Source organism: Abrus precatorius, unplaced genomic scaffold (genome assembly GCF_003935025.1).
Source record: "Abrus precatorius isolate BTA unplaced genomic scaffold, Abrus_2018 Scaffold10, whole genome shotgun sequence".
NCBI lineage: Eukaryota > Viridiplantae > Streptophyta > Magnoliopsida > Fabales > Fabaceae > Abrus > Abrus precatorius.
In genome coordinates this window covers 29357827-29378542 of record NW_020874292.1, presented here as the reverse complement: position 1 = coordinate 29378542, position 20716 = coordinate 29357827, and the positions used below count along the sequence as shown (strand labels likewise).

General features: G+C 29.8%; 1 protein-coding gene across 1 annotated transcript; it reads right to left on the bottom strand.

The window, feature by feature from the left end:
• Positions 1-11268: 11268 nt before the first annotated feature.
• Positions 11269-12901, bottom strand: LOC113852721. Its single transcript, XM_027483072.1, has one exon. The coding sequence runs from the start codon at positions 12729-12731 to the stop codon at positions 11511-11513; it is 1221 nt and encodes a 406-aa protein (XP_027338873.1). The 5' UTR covers positions 12732-12901; the 3' UTR covers positions 11269-11510.
• Between the last annotated feature and the right edge of the window lie 7815 nt (positions 12902-20716).

Genomic DNA, 20716 nt, shown 5'->3' with positions numbered 1-20716 from the left:
TTTACTTTTTATGCTGAATTTTATCAAACATAAATACTTATAATAATATAATCAAATAATTTTGATTTTTATAAATTTTAAACATATATATTGAGATAACACATAAATGAAATATCAAATAATTTTAAATTATTTTAAAATTTTATATATAATCTATGTGATAGAAATCTTTATTATAACAATTAATTGTTGAATAAAATTATTTAATAACAAGATATTTAGTAATATAATTATTAGTGTAATTAAATTCTTCTTCGTATATATTTATATCTAATATGACTCATAGTTAATTATTATTTTAAATTAACTCCTGGCACAAAGAGACAAATGAAAGGAAGTTGCAGATATTTAGAGGGCAATATACGTACTTATAGTTGATGCATGGTTCCTTCCTACCCTGTCTTACATTATCTGTTTAGATAAAGGACTTTTAATTTTTTTACAAATCATTTTCTTTATATAAAATTAGTAATACTTAATATATTATTTTTATAATATTAATATTTTTCATTTTATTAATTTTTATATTTTAATATATATATTTTATAGTTATAGAAATAAATTAAAATCAGTTTTTTAAAAGAGTTAATATTTTAAATAATTTTATTATATATTTATTTAAAAATAAAATATTTGCACTAGCTAACTATTAATTATTATTAATTAGATTATCATGACGTAATATTTCTCGTTAATGGATTTAGTTCAAGCTAAATGGGCTGGGATGAAAGCGGGCTGTTAAGCCCACAACAAGAGAGACATTACAATTTTATACAGGCGTATCCATTTCAATTTAACACTCTTTTTGAAAAAAAAAAAACGCATACGTATATTTTGATAAACGTTAAAATACTATAGAATACATTTATTTTATTATAACATTATTTTATAAAAAAATATAATGCCCGGTTACTAATGAAGCTAAAGAACTAGCCTTTACTAGTGAAAATGTTAGGCTTAAAGATTAAAATAATGCAATTTTAAAAAATAATTATCAAAATAATGTAAAAAAGAAAATAATTCCCTGTCTGGGGCATTTTTTGGCCATGTCAGCTATAATTTCTTATAAAAGTTAGACGAAATCAATTTTGTTTACTATTTATTTGATCATTTCGTATTAAAGATGGATGAAATACGTGGAGCATAACACATGGCAGTAGTTTCATATAAGGATGAGACGAAAAGGGTTAAATATTTGAAATAAAGTTTTTTGCCAGAGGACACGTGGCCCAATCAACGTGTTTCGTCTCTGCGTCAAACGAAAGCATCTTTTCGTCTGACGCAGAGACAAAACACATTGATTGGGCCATGTGTCCTCTGGTGGGAAGTCACCGACGCTCCTCTTTCATTTCTCCTCTTCCGTTTCGACAACGCCCGCAAACTGCCATTGTTGACGATCTGGACCTTTGGTGAGGTTATTTTTTTATCATTTTAGAGTGAGTTTTGAGTGTGATTCATGATACATTGCACAAGACTGTCCAGATCGATTGGGTTTATAGTGATTTTGTGGTGTTGTTGTTTTGAAACTTTCAGAAAGTCAGGAGAACAGGCTGAACGGAGAATAGGAGGTCATTGCCAGTGGAATTGTTGCTGTCGTTGAGAACCCACCGTCGCCAAAAAACATGTCGTCCACCCCTGTCGCCATCCTCCACCCCCTCCCCATCCAAGTTTTTCAATTTCTGAAAAAATTTTAAATTTATAATTATTAATAATAGTAAAAGGTTGAATAAATTTTTTTTACAATAATATTAGATTAAAAATTAGAGTAATATTAGATTAAAAATTTGTAGATATATCAACATAATCAGAATTTGTATAATTAAATTTTAATAGTAATATTAAGAGAAAAATTAGAGTTTATATTTAGAATAATTATAATTTGAAGTAAAAAATTTTAAAAATTGTAAAAAATAATTAAAAATCAAATAATAAATAGTCAAATAAAATTGAAAATAGAAAAATATAAAATAGTTGTATGGTTGATTAATTATATAAGAAATGATAAATAAAAAAAGTGTAACAAAATTATAACATAAATTATTTTTTTAGATTAAATAACATTTAAGAATATAAATTAAAAGATTGATTTATGATTAATGAACAGATAATTACAAAAATGTTAAGAAGGTAAAAATTGAGAGCATTAAAATTAAGCATATACATTTATATAAAAAGATTATAGTAGCAAAAATTTGAGTTTATTAAATAATTAAAAAAAGAAAATATATTTAATTATGGTTAATTATGATTTATGGTTTAAATTATTAGAGTGATATTAAATAATTTAAAATAAATAATTAGAATTATATAAGTTTATTTATGATAAAATAATAAGTGTATATATTAAATTTAAATTTTAGAGTGATACTAATAAGATGAGATTAAGTTATTTTAATAAAAAAATTATAATCTTGGTAGAAAAAAGAAATTTAGTAATGTAATTTAAGTTATTAGAGTGATATTAAATAATATAGAATAAATAATTATAATAATAATTATGTAATATTATTTATAATTAAATTATAAATTTATTTATTAAATTTTTAATTTAGATCGATATTAATAAGATGAGATTAAGTAATTTTAATTAAATTATTTAATCTTTAATGAAATAAGAACTTTAGTTAGGTAATTTAAGTTATGGGGTCATATTTGTTCGTTGAGAATAAAGAATTATAATTATAATTATGTAATATTATCTATGATGAAATTATAAATTTATTTATTAAAATCTTATTTTAGAGTGTTATTATATTTTCTTAAATATTAAGTTATTTTAATTAAATAATTTTTAATTAAATAAAAAGATTAGTTATAGAATATAAATTTTTGGAGTGATACAAATTAGCCAAAATCAATTATTAATCATATAATTTATAATTTATCATGACTAAAAAATAAACAAAATTTGTATTTAGTAAAATTTTTAAAAAGACATGTTAAATTTAATGAATAAATAACTAATTTATTTAGTAAAATTTTTTACAATTGGTTATGAATAATTGTATTTGATTTCATTTGTATTACAATGATTATACATATTATTTGAATTATGTGATGAAGTAAGAATAGTTTGAGGTATTATACTTGATGCATGATATGAAAATATTTTGTATAATTTATATTAAAGTTTAAAATTTTGACCATGTTATATTTTATATTTTGTGAAGATGGCTTCATCTTCAGGACAAAATAGGGTCATTCATCCTGAACCAGATGATCCTTCATTATTGCGTTTACAGAATATTCATGTGTCTGAACATATTTAGGATAGTCGGGATCATCTTATTTTGAAAGTTAGGAAGAGTCAATTTATTCCAGCTGGTTTGGATGGTGTTCCAGAGGATATCCTTCCACATTTAAAGCTTGTGGGATTTACTGGAATTGCTCACATATGTCAGTTCCCATTAGACCTCCCGTTGATCACTGCATTAGTAGAGAGATGGAGGTCAGATACACACACTTTTCACTTGTCTCTAGGCGAGTGTACGATCACTTTGCAGGATATATCTGTATTGTTAGGTTTACGGATTGATGGAAGACCTGTGATAGCACCTATTGGAGGTAATTATGCAGATATTATTGACGAGAGCCTAGGGATTAGACCATCACCTGCAGATTTTGTTGGTAACTTCTTGAAGACGAGTTGGCTAGACCAACATTTTACCCATATAGCGATGCATGCACAAAATCCTTTACAGATCACCCGATTTGCTAGGGCTTATATGTTGTGGTTGATTGAGGGTTTTATGTTGAGTGATCACTCCAGCAGTAGAGTCTCAGTGAGGTACTTACCTTTACTTCAGGATTTTGCTGTCACTGGTTAATATAATTAGGGGTCTGCAGTATTGGGATTTTTGTATAGAGAGCTGTGTATGGCCACCAATATTGATTGGCATGGTTTAAGTGGATTAGCTGCATTACTTGTGATGTGGGCATGGGATAGATTTCCATTTGTAGCTCCTGGAAACCCGCTTCACACACGACTCCATCTTCCATATACTACCAGGTAATATTAAATATTGATGTCCTTAATATGTTTAACATACCTTCTGTATTAACAATATCTGTATTTTTTTGTAGGTGGTTGGCCAATCAAAGGAATAGGAAAGGGAGGAAAGACATATCTTATTATAGATATAAATTTAACATGCTTAGTGGTGAAGAGGTAAACCTGAATTAACACTTACGCCATATGTTATAGTCATACTTTAATTTAGTTATCATTATGAAAACAAATCTAAATATGATATAATATGTGTGCAGATAATTTGGCAAACATATTCTATTGATTTGATTAATTCGTTACCAGCTATATGTCGTGAGGGGATGGAGTTGTGGAGGGCTGTCGTGCCTCTGATATGTTTTCAGGTGTGTGAGTGGCACCAACCAGATCGAGTAATGCGGCAATTTGGTATGGTTCAACATATATCTCATGCCTCATATCAGCCAGATGCACTACATGACTTGACTCTATGTGGGAAGGCAACAGAGAATTGGCAAGAGAAGCTGAGGGATGTATTAGACATTTGGGAGAGAAGGAGAGATTGGGTCATGACCAATGACCCCCAGATTGGTCAGCTAAGTTTCAACTCAGAGTATATGCGGTGGTATAGAGCTCACACTAGACGTTGGATGACAAGAGACGCAGCTGTCTCATCATTACTTGTAAGTGTAAACTATTTTAGACATTTATTTCTGTGTATTTGTAATGACATTGTTAACATACAATTTTTTTTTGTTTTATAGGGCGATGGACTTGAGAAAGCCCACTACTTGATGACCGATGGCCATGATTCTTTCACCTTGATAAGATGTGAAACCTATGTCAATATATGCTAGTTTTAAAGAATGATTTGAACCGCATTATGGAACCTATTTCTTCACATGAGCCTCCAATACAAAGTGGCAGTACTGAGGATCCATTTGTTACCACCCCTTTGCATGATAGGATTAAAGGCCTCTTCAACCTCGAATGTTGTTCTTCCTATATCATATCATCTCACTTGATGCGAAGATGCTTTCTCTTGATTTTTCTGCATTTTTAGCATTAGTTTTGAACAAAACCTCTTACCATCGTTCAAGTCATTCATTGCGTCCTCTCCACGCTTTTTCACAAAATATTCAACCATTCATCCATAAGTGCATTTGACAAGAGCAATTATAGGTAAGTTTCTTGCTCCTTTCAATACCTTGTTAACAGCCTCTGACAAATTTGTGGTCATATGTCCATAACGGCGTCCATCGACGTCATGACTCAAAGCCCACTTTTCCTTCGATATATTATCAATCCACCTCTGTATTTCTGGTGATTCAGTGCGGAATCTTCTCAACTTCTCTTCAAATACAAGCTTTGAAGGTATATATGTTGCAATGTACAAGCTCTACATGACTTCACAATTCAAATAAATATAAAGTAAGAGGAAGCCAAATATGATTTAAATCATGTTACCTAATTTTATCAGTTGTTTTTTCAATTTAATGTTCTAGAATCTATGGTTGAAATTGTTCGTAATATGACGAATGCAATAAACATGGTATGCATTAGGAGGTTGTCATCCAATATGTGAGTTTGAAACAACACTTTTGATGCCTTGATGCCTATCAGATATTAAACATATTCCTATTTTGGTTGTTACGTGGACATGAATCATTGCCAAAAACTATTCCCATACTGATAGAGTCTCCCATTCAACAATGACAAATGCAAGTGGTAGGACACAATTATTCCCATCTTGTGTTGTTGCAATTAACAATGTGTGACAATACTTACCATACAAGAATTTTTCATCTATTTGAACAATAGGTTTGTAAAAGTTGAATGCTTCCTTACATTGATGAAAACAACAAAACAATCGCTCAAATACTCTAAATCTATTGTCCTCCTGATGTCCAACAACAAATGGCTTCGTTTCAATCTTATAAATAGAACCTGGAGCATGAAATTGCATGTACTCTAATCATCTTGGTAATGTAGCATATGATTCATCTCAGTCACCAAATATTCTTACAATCGCCTTTTGTTTCGCCTTCCAAGCTTTTTTGTATGAAATTTTATATCCAAATTGAGTTGTCATCCTTTCTTGAATTAGACTTATAGGCAATGAGGGTTCAAGATTAACCATACCTACACAAAACAAAAATAAAAATTGGTAAGTATCTTTATAGAGAAAATACATCACTAAATCAAAGATTATTCAAAACTTACCAATTATGCATGAAGAAATCAAATCTGAATCTAGTTTGGTATGGTCTTGAGATATTATAGGATTGAGACATGTATGCTTACCCCCACACCTTGTTATTTTTCACTTCACTGAATTTTTAAGCAATGATGCTCTTATTCTCCATGGGTAACCATTGTTATGGTTTAAACACCTCACATGCAACTTTGTTAGTTTTGACTCAACAACAAAATAATTTTGATGTATTCTCATTGCATGTTGTTTTAAGGCATTTTTAACTTCATCTTTTGAGTTAAATAACAAACCCACATGTAACGAATCTCCAATAACCCATGAATTATCTTTACTAATTTCTTCTGCTTCAATTTCTTGGTCTGGGTGGTCCCAATTAATAGATTTGTAGTGTGGACTTACATTCTAAAAAGGTATTTCACCTACAACTACATTTAAACATACAATATTCATCATTAAAATAAAATAAACAATTTAATTAATTTACTTTTTAAATGTTACCTCCAACATTTTCTTGTTGTAAATTTAAGTTTGAATCAAAATCACCATTAATGTCTGTATCTGACGAGCTGTCTAAAGGAATATGTCTTTCATCAATATCATCTGTTTCATCATCACTATTGACTTCATCATCTTCATCTTCATAACTGCATAGATCTCCACATCCTTCAAAATACAAACACTTATTCAATATATATTGTCAATAAAAAAATTTAAAAATAAATTATAATAATATAATTTATACCTTCTGTAACATTTATATTGACCATTTTTATAAGGTTAAGCGGTGACATTGATAAGCTTAAGTCCAACATATTTGACCCACCTCTTGAACTTTCACCAAATGCAATATTCACATATAATTCAATAAGACTTGTAATACTTTGTTATTGATACGCACTAATCATACAATCAATATCTTCATCATCACATATATCCAATGCATTGTATTGTTTAGCGCTTGAATCAACCATAAAACGAGAAAATATTCTAGATATGACATGATTATTACTAATATTCAACTTGTCATGAATCTTTTTCTTTAAATTCATATAACTTATCCCTCTTCTTATCTTTATCATTTTTTTGTTACCTTCAAATATCACACATTCATTTCCAACAACAATTTTTTCATTTCAATATACAATAATAATAATCTCATTCATCCTGCATTTATAAAAAAAACATATCAATAATTATTTATAATTATACTTATTTATATAAATAATATAAATAATTTATTTGTAACACAAACATATTATTATTTTTTACATCATTTTTATATTATAAAAAATGTTATATTTTTAATACATATTCCACATATATATAATAAAATATTCACAATAAATATAACATTATTTTTTTAATTAAACAAATTTATATTAAATATCTACTAAACTTTTATATTTTTTTATAATTATCTAAAATATTAAATTTTAATTTTAATATACACAAAAATATATTTATTAAATATTCATAAATTTTAACTATCTCTATTTATAATAATTAAAACTTTTTAATAACTAAAATATTAAAAAAAGTTTTGAAATTTATTAACCTCAAAAATTTGCTTTCAATCTTCAAACTGCAGGAATCGCTTTCAATTTGAGATTTAGATATATCCCTTTCAATTTCACACCCACCTTTCAAACTTTTACGCTGGTTTTGACCCACATTTTAAATATTATATAGGAAATTTTGGCTGGATAAAAAAGTGTAGCAAAAACGAAGGGACAAAGGATAAAAGGGCTTTCGTTTGAGATATAGGCGAAATGACATCTTTTCGTCTTGAAAGAAGGCGAGATGAGTCCCTTTTTTGTCTTGTTTGTGGATAAAATTATTAGATTCAAACACGTGTTCAAATCCTATACTTTCGTCCTGAATTGAGACGAATTTCTAGTATTAAGACACGTGTCCTTTGTTTCGCCTCTGACATATACGAATTGAGTGACATATGTCAACATGTAGCGTATTTTATTCCTCTTTTAGACGAAATGATTAAATTTAAAATAAAAAAATTATTTTCATCTGATCAGTATACAAAATACATGCTGACGTGACTAAAAAAGACTCCAGACAGAAAATAAATTTTAATTTTGTTTTAATTTAATAATTATTTTTTTAAAAAGCTTTATTTTAATTATTAAGCCGAAAATGTTAATTTAAAATATTGATATGAAGAGAAAATATGACAATGTTTTCCTTGAGATCTTTCAATTTTGGATTTATTATAAGTATTGCATCCAACATAACATAATCAAGACCTTACACACATTGGGCAACTTATCATATACTAAAAAAATAAACAAGTACCAGAATATTCGCTGCCATGTTTCACTTGAAATTGGCAACAATCTACCGATTTGGCACACATCACTGTCTTCCATGCAAAGAGTGAAAAAGTACAGTTTGGGAGAGGCACAGAAGCACCACAAATGCTGTCTCCTGAACAACCCACTTCACTTATTGAAGCCCATATCTTCCCCAATATTATTAATCAATGAAACTATACCCAGCTCAAGGGGTAACTGGCTCTTCCACGAGAATCATCATCTACTTCTTTATGATGGGTGTGACCAATGGAGAGCATCATGGGTGTGCTTGTTTGTTCCCTTTTTATCAGTTTTTCTCACATAAAAGTCTCTGTTTCTTTTATTTCGTTTCTAGACCATGATCCTTCACCTTTCTCCTTTAAATGGTTCTTAAAGTGCCCACTTTTGTTTATCTATTCAAATGTTATATTTTTTCCCCCCTAGCAATGGTTACTAGTAAATTTGTGGCAAATGTTTGGTCTTCCACTGTGCTGAAGTAGTAGCACTGTGCATTTAGTGACACAGCTTGTACGATCATGTTTGTCTTACTAATTTTATGAATAAAATATAGTGCACAGTATAATTAGAAGAGTATAGGTTTTTACACATAATATAATTATAGGAGTAAACTATCATTTTGTGACATCATTGTTATTCAAACATCTAGCATGTCACACAAGTTAGTTAAAAAAGTGAAGCGTCAATTGAGTGGTGAAACGCATTTTTGGGAATTTATTTGGTTTTTCTTGTTACTTTTAGAAATTAGAATGACTGATAACAACACTTTTAAGTAGTGATTTACTCCTAATTAAAGGATATTAACAATAAATCATTGAAACAAAAATTTTAGGTGTTATTTTGAAGACACTGTTTATTAATGATTATAAATTATTAAAATAAAACTTTAAATTTAATTAATAAATATTACTAACAGCATTTAAACCAATTGCATACAAGTCTTGTCCTTTATGAAATAGGGCATTATTTGCCCATGAATAAATGAACGGATGGATTTTCGTATGGATTATGGATGCATTATTTTGGTATGAAAACCCAAATGGACGGATATATTCTCGAAAATGACGGAAAATAAGGTAAGATAAGAAGAAAGCAAGAATAATAACTAAGGCTTTTAGTGGCTATAATATGAACAGCATATGTTACTTATTCTTTTTTTTTTTCTAATAGTAGGTATAATGCACCGTATTTAAACAAAAATAAAAATAAAATAAAAAATATTCATGATTCTTTAATTTTAAAATGTCATAACCTAATTCTTGTAATTCTTACTTATTTTTTGTCCCTTTTTCAATATTTAATACCTTTAAATATCTCAATCAAGTGATAAGCAATGATTACACAAAAATTCTCCTTCAAGTAACTTCAATTAGAGGAGCAACTACCTTTCTTGTGTAGTGATATATAATAAAAGAAGTTCATATTGTACTAACTACTCACAAAGTTAAATTTTTATGTCTATATATTTGACATTGTTATTATGATATTGGTATCCCCCTGACTATGACAATAAAGTAATTGTGATAGATAGATCAGTTCCTGTCTGATGTATATCTTAAATAATCTAAACATTTAATTATTTCTATATTATATAATAATGTTAAAATAAAAAAAGCATATATACTTTAGAGGATACCAACTGTTAGATTGGCAATTTGCATTCTATTTATTTTTGGCTATAAATTTCTATAATAAATCTTGTTAGTTCACAAAATAAACTTTTGACTCTATATGAAATAAAAAGATAGTAACAATTTTCTGAAAGGAAATGAATGCTTTATGAATATCCTTGGCATTATTTTTAATATTAATGGGAAATGTAGCCGGCATCTGCATCTTGCCCCATCCCCACCTACTAATTTAATTTGAAATAGCAACGAAATAAGGAGCTTTGAGGGAGTGCCAAATGTTAAAGAAAATTAGAAAGTGTTTTTGGAGTTTCAAAATTGAGGTAGATAAAAAGAACAAATAATTAGAAAAATAATATTTAGCACGAGACAAAGGACTGTGTAGGAAGTAATTAAGTAAACTAGTTTTATAAAAATTTTAATAAAAAAATCTATGCGCGATGTTTGAATACAATATCAATTAATTAATTTAAATAATATTAATTGCTATACTATTACTATGGGTTGCATTAGCACAAACTAAACCATTGCCATTAGTACCAACAAATTTACAATTCAAAGTGCATCTAATCACGTCCGTTTCCCAACAAAAGGCTGGAGATCCTATCACGGGAATTGAACTTTTTATTAATGCTTTTTAATAGCATGAAACTTTACCTCATCTATAAAGACACGGGAAACAAACAAAAGCAAAGAAAATTTCCCAATTTTTAATTTTTTTAGCTAACTTTGAGGTGTGTTTTTATTATGAAACCAAATAGAAAGAGACATAACGTACCAATCTAAGTGTATTTTTCAAATTTGAAATTTTCAGTGTAAGCGAATCAAATAACAATAACTACAAACTTAATATTTCCCTTTTATCTTTATCTCAAACTCAAATACACTAAATCCCATGGTTAATGAAACAAATAATTTCACAGCCTTTTCAATTCTTAACCTCGGGGAATAAAGTTCCCAGTTCCATTCCTTCCCATCACAATCTTCTAACATCTAAACAAAACTGTTCCTTGTCATCCCATTTCATTTCAACCTTTTCATCGTTTACTATAGATCCAATCCAAACAAAGCGTAATAAAGAAACAAAAGAACAAAACAAATATTTAGGACACTTGGCCGATAGCAAGGATTGTAAGGTAGCATAAGAACAATGTAACATCTTAAACAAAGAATGTATATAAACTGTCATTAGTATCTATAAATTTACATTTCGATGTACAACGCATCAAGTCGTAGTTCCTATCAAGGGAATGATCTCGTAGAATAGCATGAATCTCTATGTATCATCTAGGAAGAGAGTGAAAAAAAAATAAAAATAAAAATTGTGCAACTAAATTATAACAATGCCACCCAAATCAAGAGTTCGGAATGGAACAACCCTTGATCAAAGGCACATTGTGGGATCTCCATAAACTTGTAACCATCTTTTGCAAGCAGCACCATGCCATTGAAAGTAACAATGCTTGGAAACGTCCCACAAGAAGGCCAGCAAGGGCAATTATAACTAAAATTATAGAACCTGAATTCCCAACTCTGTTTACTCTCTTCTCATGAGAACAAGTGATTCCTCCATCAACCTCATCATCTTTCATACACCCAACTTTAGCTTCTTTTCCCACATCTTCTTCTACTTCCTCTTCAATCTCTAGAATAGGTAACTTATCTTCCTCCACAACACTAGAAACTTCACTACATGACTCACCCTCGTTCTGCTTACTAACACCCTTTTCCTTTTTCTCCTTCTTAGAACCACGAAACTTCTTAGGCACAAGTTTCTTCACCATCTTGGCCTTAAATCTACCACTACGACTACCCTTAATCTTGCATTCAGAAGCTTCATAGTGACATGAAGATTCATCATCCTCCAACATCCGTGAACTCCCCCAAGCCACGCCACCACTGAGAGAATCCCATTCACCACAAACCCCCACCTCGCTCTTCGCTTCCACAACTTCAATTTCATTAATACACAATGAATCATAGCTCAATTCACCTTCGCCAACTTCAAAAACTTCCTTTTTCTGCTTCAACCGAAGACCAAGAAGAAGAAGTTTCCGGAACCACACACAATCGGATACCCTTTGGAAAAAAAACTTTAAATTGGAAGACAAAACGACGCGTTTCATTGCGTATTCGAGAAACAGAAGCGCAAAAGCCGACACGGTGATCCCAACCGTGACCCTCTTCACGGTCGACAGCAAAACAACCACCATCAAAATCTTCACAATAACCAAATTAAAACCCGACCCGGAACCACATTCGCCGACCCGACCCGATACCGCGGCCTCATCGGCGTTTGGTTCTAGTTCTGGAGTAGGCAACGGAATCTCGGAGAGGGAAAGGGACGGCGGAGGAGTGGTGGCCGGAGACGGCGGCGGCGGATCGGGAATATCATGGTGAAGAGGTTTTTTGGAGCGGTGTTTCTTGAAACGACTTCGGTTCTTGACGAAGAGGTCGATGAGGGAGGTGGGGAATCCGGTTTGGACGACGAGGGAAGCGCCGCGTTTTGGCGATTGGAGATCGGCGACGATTTGGGATATTCTGGTGACACGGTTTTTCTTCCATGGAAAGGGCATGGTGGTTTTGATGAAGTGGGAAGAAAGGGATTAACGAAGGGAATGGGTTTGGTTTAGTTACGGAAGAAATAAGAATGGAACATTGTTTATAGGGTGAAATTGGAGGAGAGACAATGAAGCGGTTTGGGCGGAGAGAGAAAGAAAATGAAGCAAAGAGGGGAAAGGCGCGTGCGTGTGTGTGTGTGTGTGTGAATGTGTAATATTATAAGAAGGTTGTTGTTGTTGGGAGTTGAAAGTTTTAGACTTTGATGGAATGGCACTTAGTTCCAATGCTTAAACTATTTGGAAACTTTCTGTAATGAAAATAAAATCGTGTTCAATTTTCAGATCCACATGTTTTGTGAGGGCTATTAGGATTATACTGATACAATTTTCAAATGTATATTTTTAATTTTTTATTACACATCAATGAATTCCAAAATATATTTTTCCTTCAAATTGCTATTACCCGTTAATCAGCTGGATCCTTGACATTAGGAAAATTAAATATTATTGAATTAAGTTCAAAATTAATATACATTCCTGTTAATGATAATTACTTGTTATATTAAATTCACATATAATTATTTATTTGCTAGATAATCTTTAATAATAAAAAAAGTCATGGGCAGGATCAATTTAATCTCCAATAATTAAACGATTTAAACAATTGTGTACATATATGCTTCAAGACTACGATAAAATAATGATAAATAAACTTAGATCTCTTATTAATTTTTTTAAAAAAATTAAAATAATAAATAAATAAAATAGATATGAGTATAATACAATAATTAAAAAATACTATAAAAATATAATAAAATTCAAAAGTAATAACAAACATATAGATAGTTATTACAAGATGTATATTTTAGGAAATAATTATTTTTATTATTTAAAAAATTAATATAAATGTATAATATTAAATATATAAACATTTTTTCATTATTTGTGTTTAATAAATCTAAAATAATATTCACCATTAAAATATTTTAAAAATACTCTATTTTTAAAATGAAAAATTAAATTTGTTACATGAAGAAAAGATGAATTTAAAATATTAAAATAAATAAATATTTAAATTTTATTTCAAACTAATTTTTTTCTTAGTTCTAATTGTATAACTACTTTTGTTTTTAAGATCTATAGATTTTTTTTTGCTTAATTATTTTAAAAAATAAAATATTTATATTTGAATGTTGTTAAAGAATGAATAGCTATGATTTCCATATAAATACATAAATATTTAAATTATTATTAAAATAATAAATAAAATTTTATATATTTTTTATATTAAAATATATAAAAAATTTATTACACATAAATATTGTATTGATTATATGAAAAAATTAATTTAGTTTTTTAATGAAATTTAATACTCTATTTTTTTAAATATATTATAATCAAATAATATATATATATAGTGATAAATTTTGTATTTTAAGTAAACCAAAAATATTTCATAACTAGTAATCAAATATCAATTATTTTGTGTATAAATTTATTATCATTAATTTTTATCTTTTTGGGTAAGGTATTTTTCACATGCCCGATTAAAACTTAAACTTGGTTAATGTGCTTAACAAATTTAATTATCTATCAAGAGACTTGTATTTTATTGGTGAAACATATTAAATACATATAATGTTAAGTGCTTTTAATTATTTAAAAAGTGAATATTATTTTTGTATATATTGAGTTTAGGTATACATATGAATTTGATATTTAATATTTTTCCTTGATTAGGCTAACATCTTTCTCTATATAACTTTTAAATTTGTCTTTCAAGAAATTTACCTTTAAATGTTGTGATTTTTATAACTATCTCTTTATGATAAAAATTTGCAGAATGTAAATAAATAAATCCAAAAATAATTTGGAGATTAAATTTTAAGTTCTTTAGGGTTCTTTTAAGTGTGTTGTGATTAAAATAATTAAATGGACATCGTAGAGCAAATTAATGTGTAAGAATAACCTAGAACTGAATGAAACGTGAGTTTTTACAAAAATGTACCAAACAAAAACTAAATTGCAGAAAAAGAAATAAGCAAAATGAACTAGAATTAATGTAAAAAAATATAAATATACGACTTCTAACAACAACAAACAATCAACAACTATGTCTCTTGATAGTTGGTGTTTGGCTTGGTACAGAATTTCAGCGTACAGAGAGTTTAGGTACAAAAAATCGTCTCTCGTGATGTAAAGCTTTATAGTATTTATAGGCAAATGAACCACCCTCGATCTCATTTTTGTGTGGATACTTCTCAGTCTTTTATATGTGCTTGTCTTCAACTGCTGCTGTATATTATCCACGACTGCTTATGATCATGCTATCGGTTAAGACTTCTTCCATAACTACTATCACCCCATGATCTTTCTTCGTATCTTGGTAACCATTGATAACTGCTTTGAACCTTATAACTCTTTCGATATCACTTTTGAGCTCTATCATGTCTCTTGTGAACTTATAATATTTTTTTCTTAAATTCCTATTTTTTGAGCAATTTCTTAAGAAAATTTGTGAGATCATTTAGTTTTGTGAACTTAAAATAATTTTTCCTTCATTTCAACTTTTCGACTAATTTTGAGAGAAATCTGAAAGCTCATTCAATCTCGTGAACTTAGAATAATTTTCTGTCAATTCTTGATTTTTGAGTAATTCTGAGGGAAGTCTGAAATCTCACCCCAATTTTGTCGACTTAGAATATCTTCTCTATTAGTCCTGTTTTTTGAGCAATTTTAAATGTTAGAGATTTACAAATCTTTTAAAACTTCTTAAAAAATCTTTTATTTTGTGAATTTAGAATATTTTTTTATCAATCATATTTTTCGACCAGTTTTAGTTATTTTTCATTTCAAGGGTTAGAAAATCCTAATCCTCGTAAATTTCTCGAAAGGACTACGTCCTTTATTTACCACAAAAGCTTGGTAGGGGAGCTAACTTAAAATTTTTTACCTTATCCTAAACACTATCTTATAGTGTTTATCTTATCCTTCGAAGGAAAATGTAGGGTGGGCTTTTGTTAGGAGGAAATTGAGGGAAGAGGGAATCACGAAACTTATAACAAGGTACCTCTTCGGGGAGGTATAACTAAAATTTTCCATTCAATGGTGAAGGAATGTTTTGTTTGCCAAGTTATATATTGGATTCCAAATTCAGTTTTAAACAAAACGTGGGGAAGCGTTATAATTTCAAAAAGTGTTATAGTATCTAAACATATCTTATTTTATTATATTTTAGATAATTTTAAGATGCTTTTTGTAATTATTTTTTAAGATTGGTTATCTTAGCTAGCTGCCCTTGTATTAGGTAATGTAACATGAGACTTAATTTGTGTAGAATTATTTGGCATGCTGATATAGACTCGCTTGTCGCTTTATGAGCCGCCTAAATAAGTAATCCAAAGCACTCGTTTTCTATCTTTATGACTTTTTCATATCAACCATAACACGGTCCTCCTTCTAACTGGTTCCCAATAAGAAATTTTAGATTACGTTTATCAATTAAGAAAATTTAAAAAGAGAAATGAAAAGTTGCCAGATAAACTATTCAATTACAAATGTAGCGAAAAGGAGCTGCCACTATGGAATTCCAACTACTAATTTTTGTATCTTCTTTTTCTTAATCTGCCTGTAGATATCATATCACTCCATCGTGATTGACTACATAATTTTTCCCACTACACAATGAACACTGTGTGTTGCCTTAATAATTGGTTCAGACTAGATAATAGTTTAATGGGACCCATGTTCCTGTTTATAAAATTCCATTTAATGAATATATATGCATGCCTCAGAAGAAAGAACCATAAAAAAAGATTGACTTTTGGGGTCCAAAAAGTGGGATAAGACCCACAGAGAAAAGTTAATCCTCAGAAAAACTATGTGATTATGGCTTGGTATGTGAGTGAGTGACAGTGGGGTTGGTGGGTATCCCAGGCACGCAGGCAGCGTTTCTAGGCACAAAGGAATCATTTTAAAGACATAAACAAAAACGAATAATTTAGTATGTTTTCTTGGACCTTATAATACAAGCCTTATTGAGAGCAACAACAGGTGATGTAAATGCTAAGTCAGAATGATTGGGGAACATTTGAACGAGAGGCACGTGGAATCATATGGAGTTTGACTCTACTCAGTCTCGTGTTCAGAGAAAGTGATACCTTGTCTACTCCTTTTCATCCCTTAGCTTATGTTTTGATTCATATTCCTCTAAACTTCATATGGAATGTGTCATAGGTTCATGCTTTATAATCTGTGCTTTATTTATATCTTAGTTTATGATGTGCTAGTTTTTTTAATCTTTACCAATGAAGTGTACCCCATAAAGTAAACTAACGGGTTAAAATAAGAAACACTTCAAATGCCAATTGTAATCAGAACTAACTGTGGCACAAGGACCAGATTGCCATATTTAGAACACAAGAGATTCTTATGCTAATTGACACCTAAATAATACATTAGGAAGTGTAATGTTTATTCAACAAAAAGTAATGATTTATTAATACTTAATTGACTTGGTACGAAGTTCATGTGAAGTAGGCCTCAAACAAAGAATATGCTCTGCCATTTGGGAGGAAAAGAGAGACTATAAGCCTATTAACAGTGAAAGATCAATCTTGCATGAAGAAGGTACCAGCATCAATTATTGCGATGTAGAGACCCAATTTCAATTTGAAGCAATAAGACATGGTCAAATCCAAAAGGGATATACCCGAATCCAAAGATCATCAAAACAGTATGGAGTTTCCTTGACAAATCAACCAATGGAAACCCCTTTCAACAGTTTCAAATCCTTAAAACTTATACCACTGATTTGTTTATTTACTCTTAACAATTCGAGCTATGCTAATCTTTTATTTCGGATATTTGTCCCCACCAAAAGTAAGCAAAATATTATGCAAAACCATTTGGGAGTTTAAAAGGGGACAAAAAGACAGAGATTATGTACCACTGGTTAGGTGTTTGGTATTATTTTTCAATTAAAATTAGTTTTATCTCAATAATCCTGGCATTAACGACTGCTGTGGGTTATAAGAAAAGAAATTCAATTTTAATAGGAGAATAACATCACAAGTACCTAAGGAACAACACAAATTTTGTCCTAACATAAAAGCATAGCTAAGCCCGCTCCTTTTGAAAGAAATTTCTTCCTTCGACCAATAGCATGGTGCTCTTTCCCCGTGGCAACTTCCTTACTTTATCTTCGACAAAAGCAATAGTTTGCTTTTCACAAAGCTGAAAATAAGCATGCAATCAAATATATTTGTCCCATGGATCAACATATGAGATATTGTTAGGAAAATTTCGAAAAAAATAAGCTGACTTATCTAAATTCACCAACTAATCACTTGAATATTCACATTTAACCCAAAATACCAATCCAATTGTCACAATATATATATATATATATATATATATATCACCTTCTTTGCTGAAAATGTTGGTCAAATTTGTGCATTTCAGAATGTTACCTATAAATTAATGAGCAATTAATCATTCTTTAAGGAAGGACCTTCGGTTGGGGCTGGCTAATGCAACAAAAAATATTGATTGAACACACTGTACAAGCTAATAGAACACAATTCATATGATAAAGCAAATGACTTAAGCCACCATCAGCAACATGAAACACCTCTATCAAGAGCACAAATCATGGGCTCAGGATTGCCTTAGCTAGCTTATATGGAGGATTGAGACAAATGTATAACAGCTTCTAATTGATGTGGTTAAAGGTAAGGAACCTTATCTCTCTTAAATGTGTGTCATTCTCATTCTTGTTCTTGAGTTTTATCTCAGTTTCTCTTAAATCGTCGAATAAATTCTCCATTTTTCTCACAAGATTCATCACAATTGAGCCATCGAAGAAGAATTAATAAAAGCTTTGAGCAGGACCTCCCTAAATAATTCTGTTAATGAATGAACCACAGCCATATGTCTATTCCATCTATAGGAACTTGAGCAACACAATGTCATTGCAACTCATTTTCAAAACAAAGCCTTTTCACTTCCTAGTTAATTTCCTTCTTCCAGAAGTCGAAAATATTTGTTAATATGTTAGGAAAATAAAAATGTCCCATGTTGGTTGAAAATAAGAGAGATGAACTAAGTACTGAAGTGCACAACATGAATTACTGCAGACGTTTTGGACGAAATAGCAACCTCAATCTCAGTAAAAAGACATCTACTCTCCTTGTAATGTAAGACTTGGACTGGAACCATTTATAAATTTCACACAATATCACCAACCAAGAAAGAATGGTAGGAAGAAGATTATCTCTTGAACACTCTTGGGTAATAAAGTTGTCCTCTATAACTTACGTAAACCTTTGCTTACTAAGCACAACTAGACTAAACCCCTTTGTGATACTTTTACCAATTAAGAAATCAACGGATCTTAGTTCAATTTGGTAAATTCATAATAATGATAAATTCAAAATATTAGATTACTTACTACAGGTATTATTGATTCATATTTATATTTATATTTGATCTCTTAAACTGATTATAATAAAATAAATAAATTGCTGGATGCCATGCATTGTTGTCCTGGATGGGTTGTGCGGTGTGGGCACTGAGATATTGCATAAAGCATCCCTCACAGCACATCTTATTTATTTGATGTAATTTGTCTAGCTTTGGTAAGGAGATATTTATGAAAAAAATATTATTAGAAGCTGATTTTTTCATCACTCTTCAATTATTTTGTAGTGTTGTTATAAACCACCCACGGTCCTTAGTCAGCCATGATTAGCCTTTCAAATGCAAATGGAGCATTTAACTTTGCTATATCTTCAGCAACTTTGATTCCTTCCTAAACACAATTTTACAAGCCAAAAATTCTAAAATCTTACTAGTTGAATCAACAGCTGAGTTTGTGTTGGTGTTGGAGGCCAGGGAATCAATCTTTTAAAGTTGTGTCAATTGTGGAGATCAATCAAACAATTAAGACACCAAATTTCAATCTGCGATACCTAACACAGTGACATACATTATTAATACAGGTCGATTAAGCTCAGTAATTAATATATATAAACGAACAGTAATTTTTCATTAGAATATCTGATTAGATATAATGCAGGATAGGGACAACTCATATATATGTGTGTGTGAATTGGCTGGTTATATGCACCAAAAAATATAAGTATTCTAGTGTTCAAGATGCTGTGTTATTGTGTAGCAGTGTTGGTTCTAGGAAAATGTTACCTTATGAATAGAGAATTCGGCATGGAGGTATGATATTTTTCTTTAAGGGGCGCCACACGAAGATGTCTCCTTGTTGAGGGGGCACGCATGAAAGATCTTCAAATACTTCAATGGCCATTTTTGTGGACAATCGAACTTCCATTAAAGTTAGGTGGATAATGAAAACTCTTGTGTGCAATGAATTCTCTTTTTAAGTTTGTGTCTAGAATCATCTTATTTTATTGATTCATGCATAAAGATTCGATTTTTGTCGTTTTCTTTTTAAGATGCAATTCAGTGTCTGTCGGAAATAACTCTAGTAGAAGCGAAATATTATAATTTTTTATTTTCTCGTTCACCAATATTAAAAATATCCACAAACACGGTTAAAAAAATATATATTTTAATATATATGTCCAACTTAATTATACATACATAACTTGTGATTCTAAAAAAAATTCTTTAAAATTGTTTTAGTATATCTATTATGGGTTAGGCTCTTATTTTTATTTTATTTTTCAATTATAGGTTTGGCCGAATGGTAGCTAGGCTCACCAACCTTGAACAGATCAAGTATTAGTCATATAAATTGTTAGCTTAGCTAACAAGTCTTTTACATGTTGGCAAATAATAAAAAAAGGTTTTGTCCGTTGATCCACAGTTTTATTTATTTATTTATATAATTAACTAGAGATTAAAGTTTTTATTATTTTTTCATTAAAAATATTTATTTTTTAAAATGGATGGATGTTACTTTAAAGTAGTATTTAGCTAACTTTTTTTTTATGCTTGTGATAATTTTGAACTTGCAAATAGCA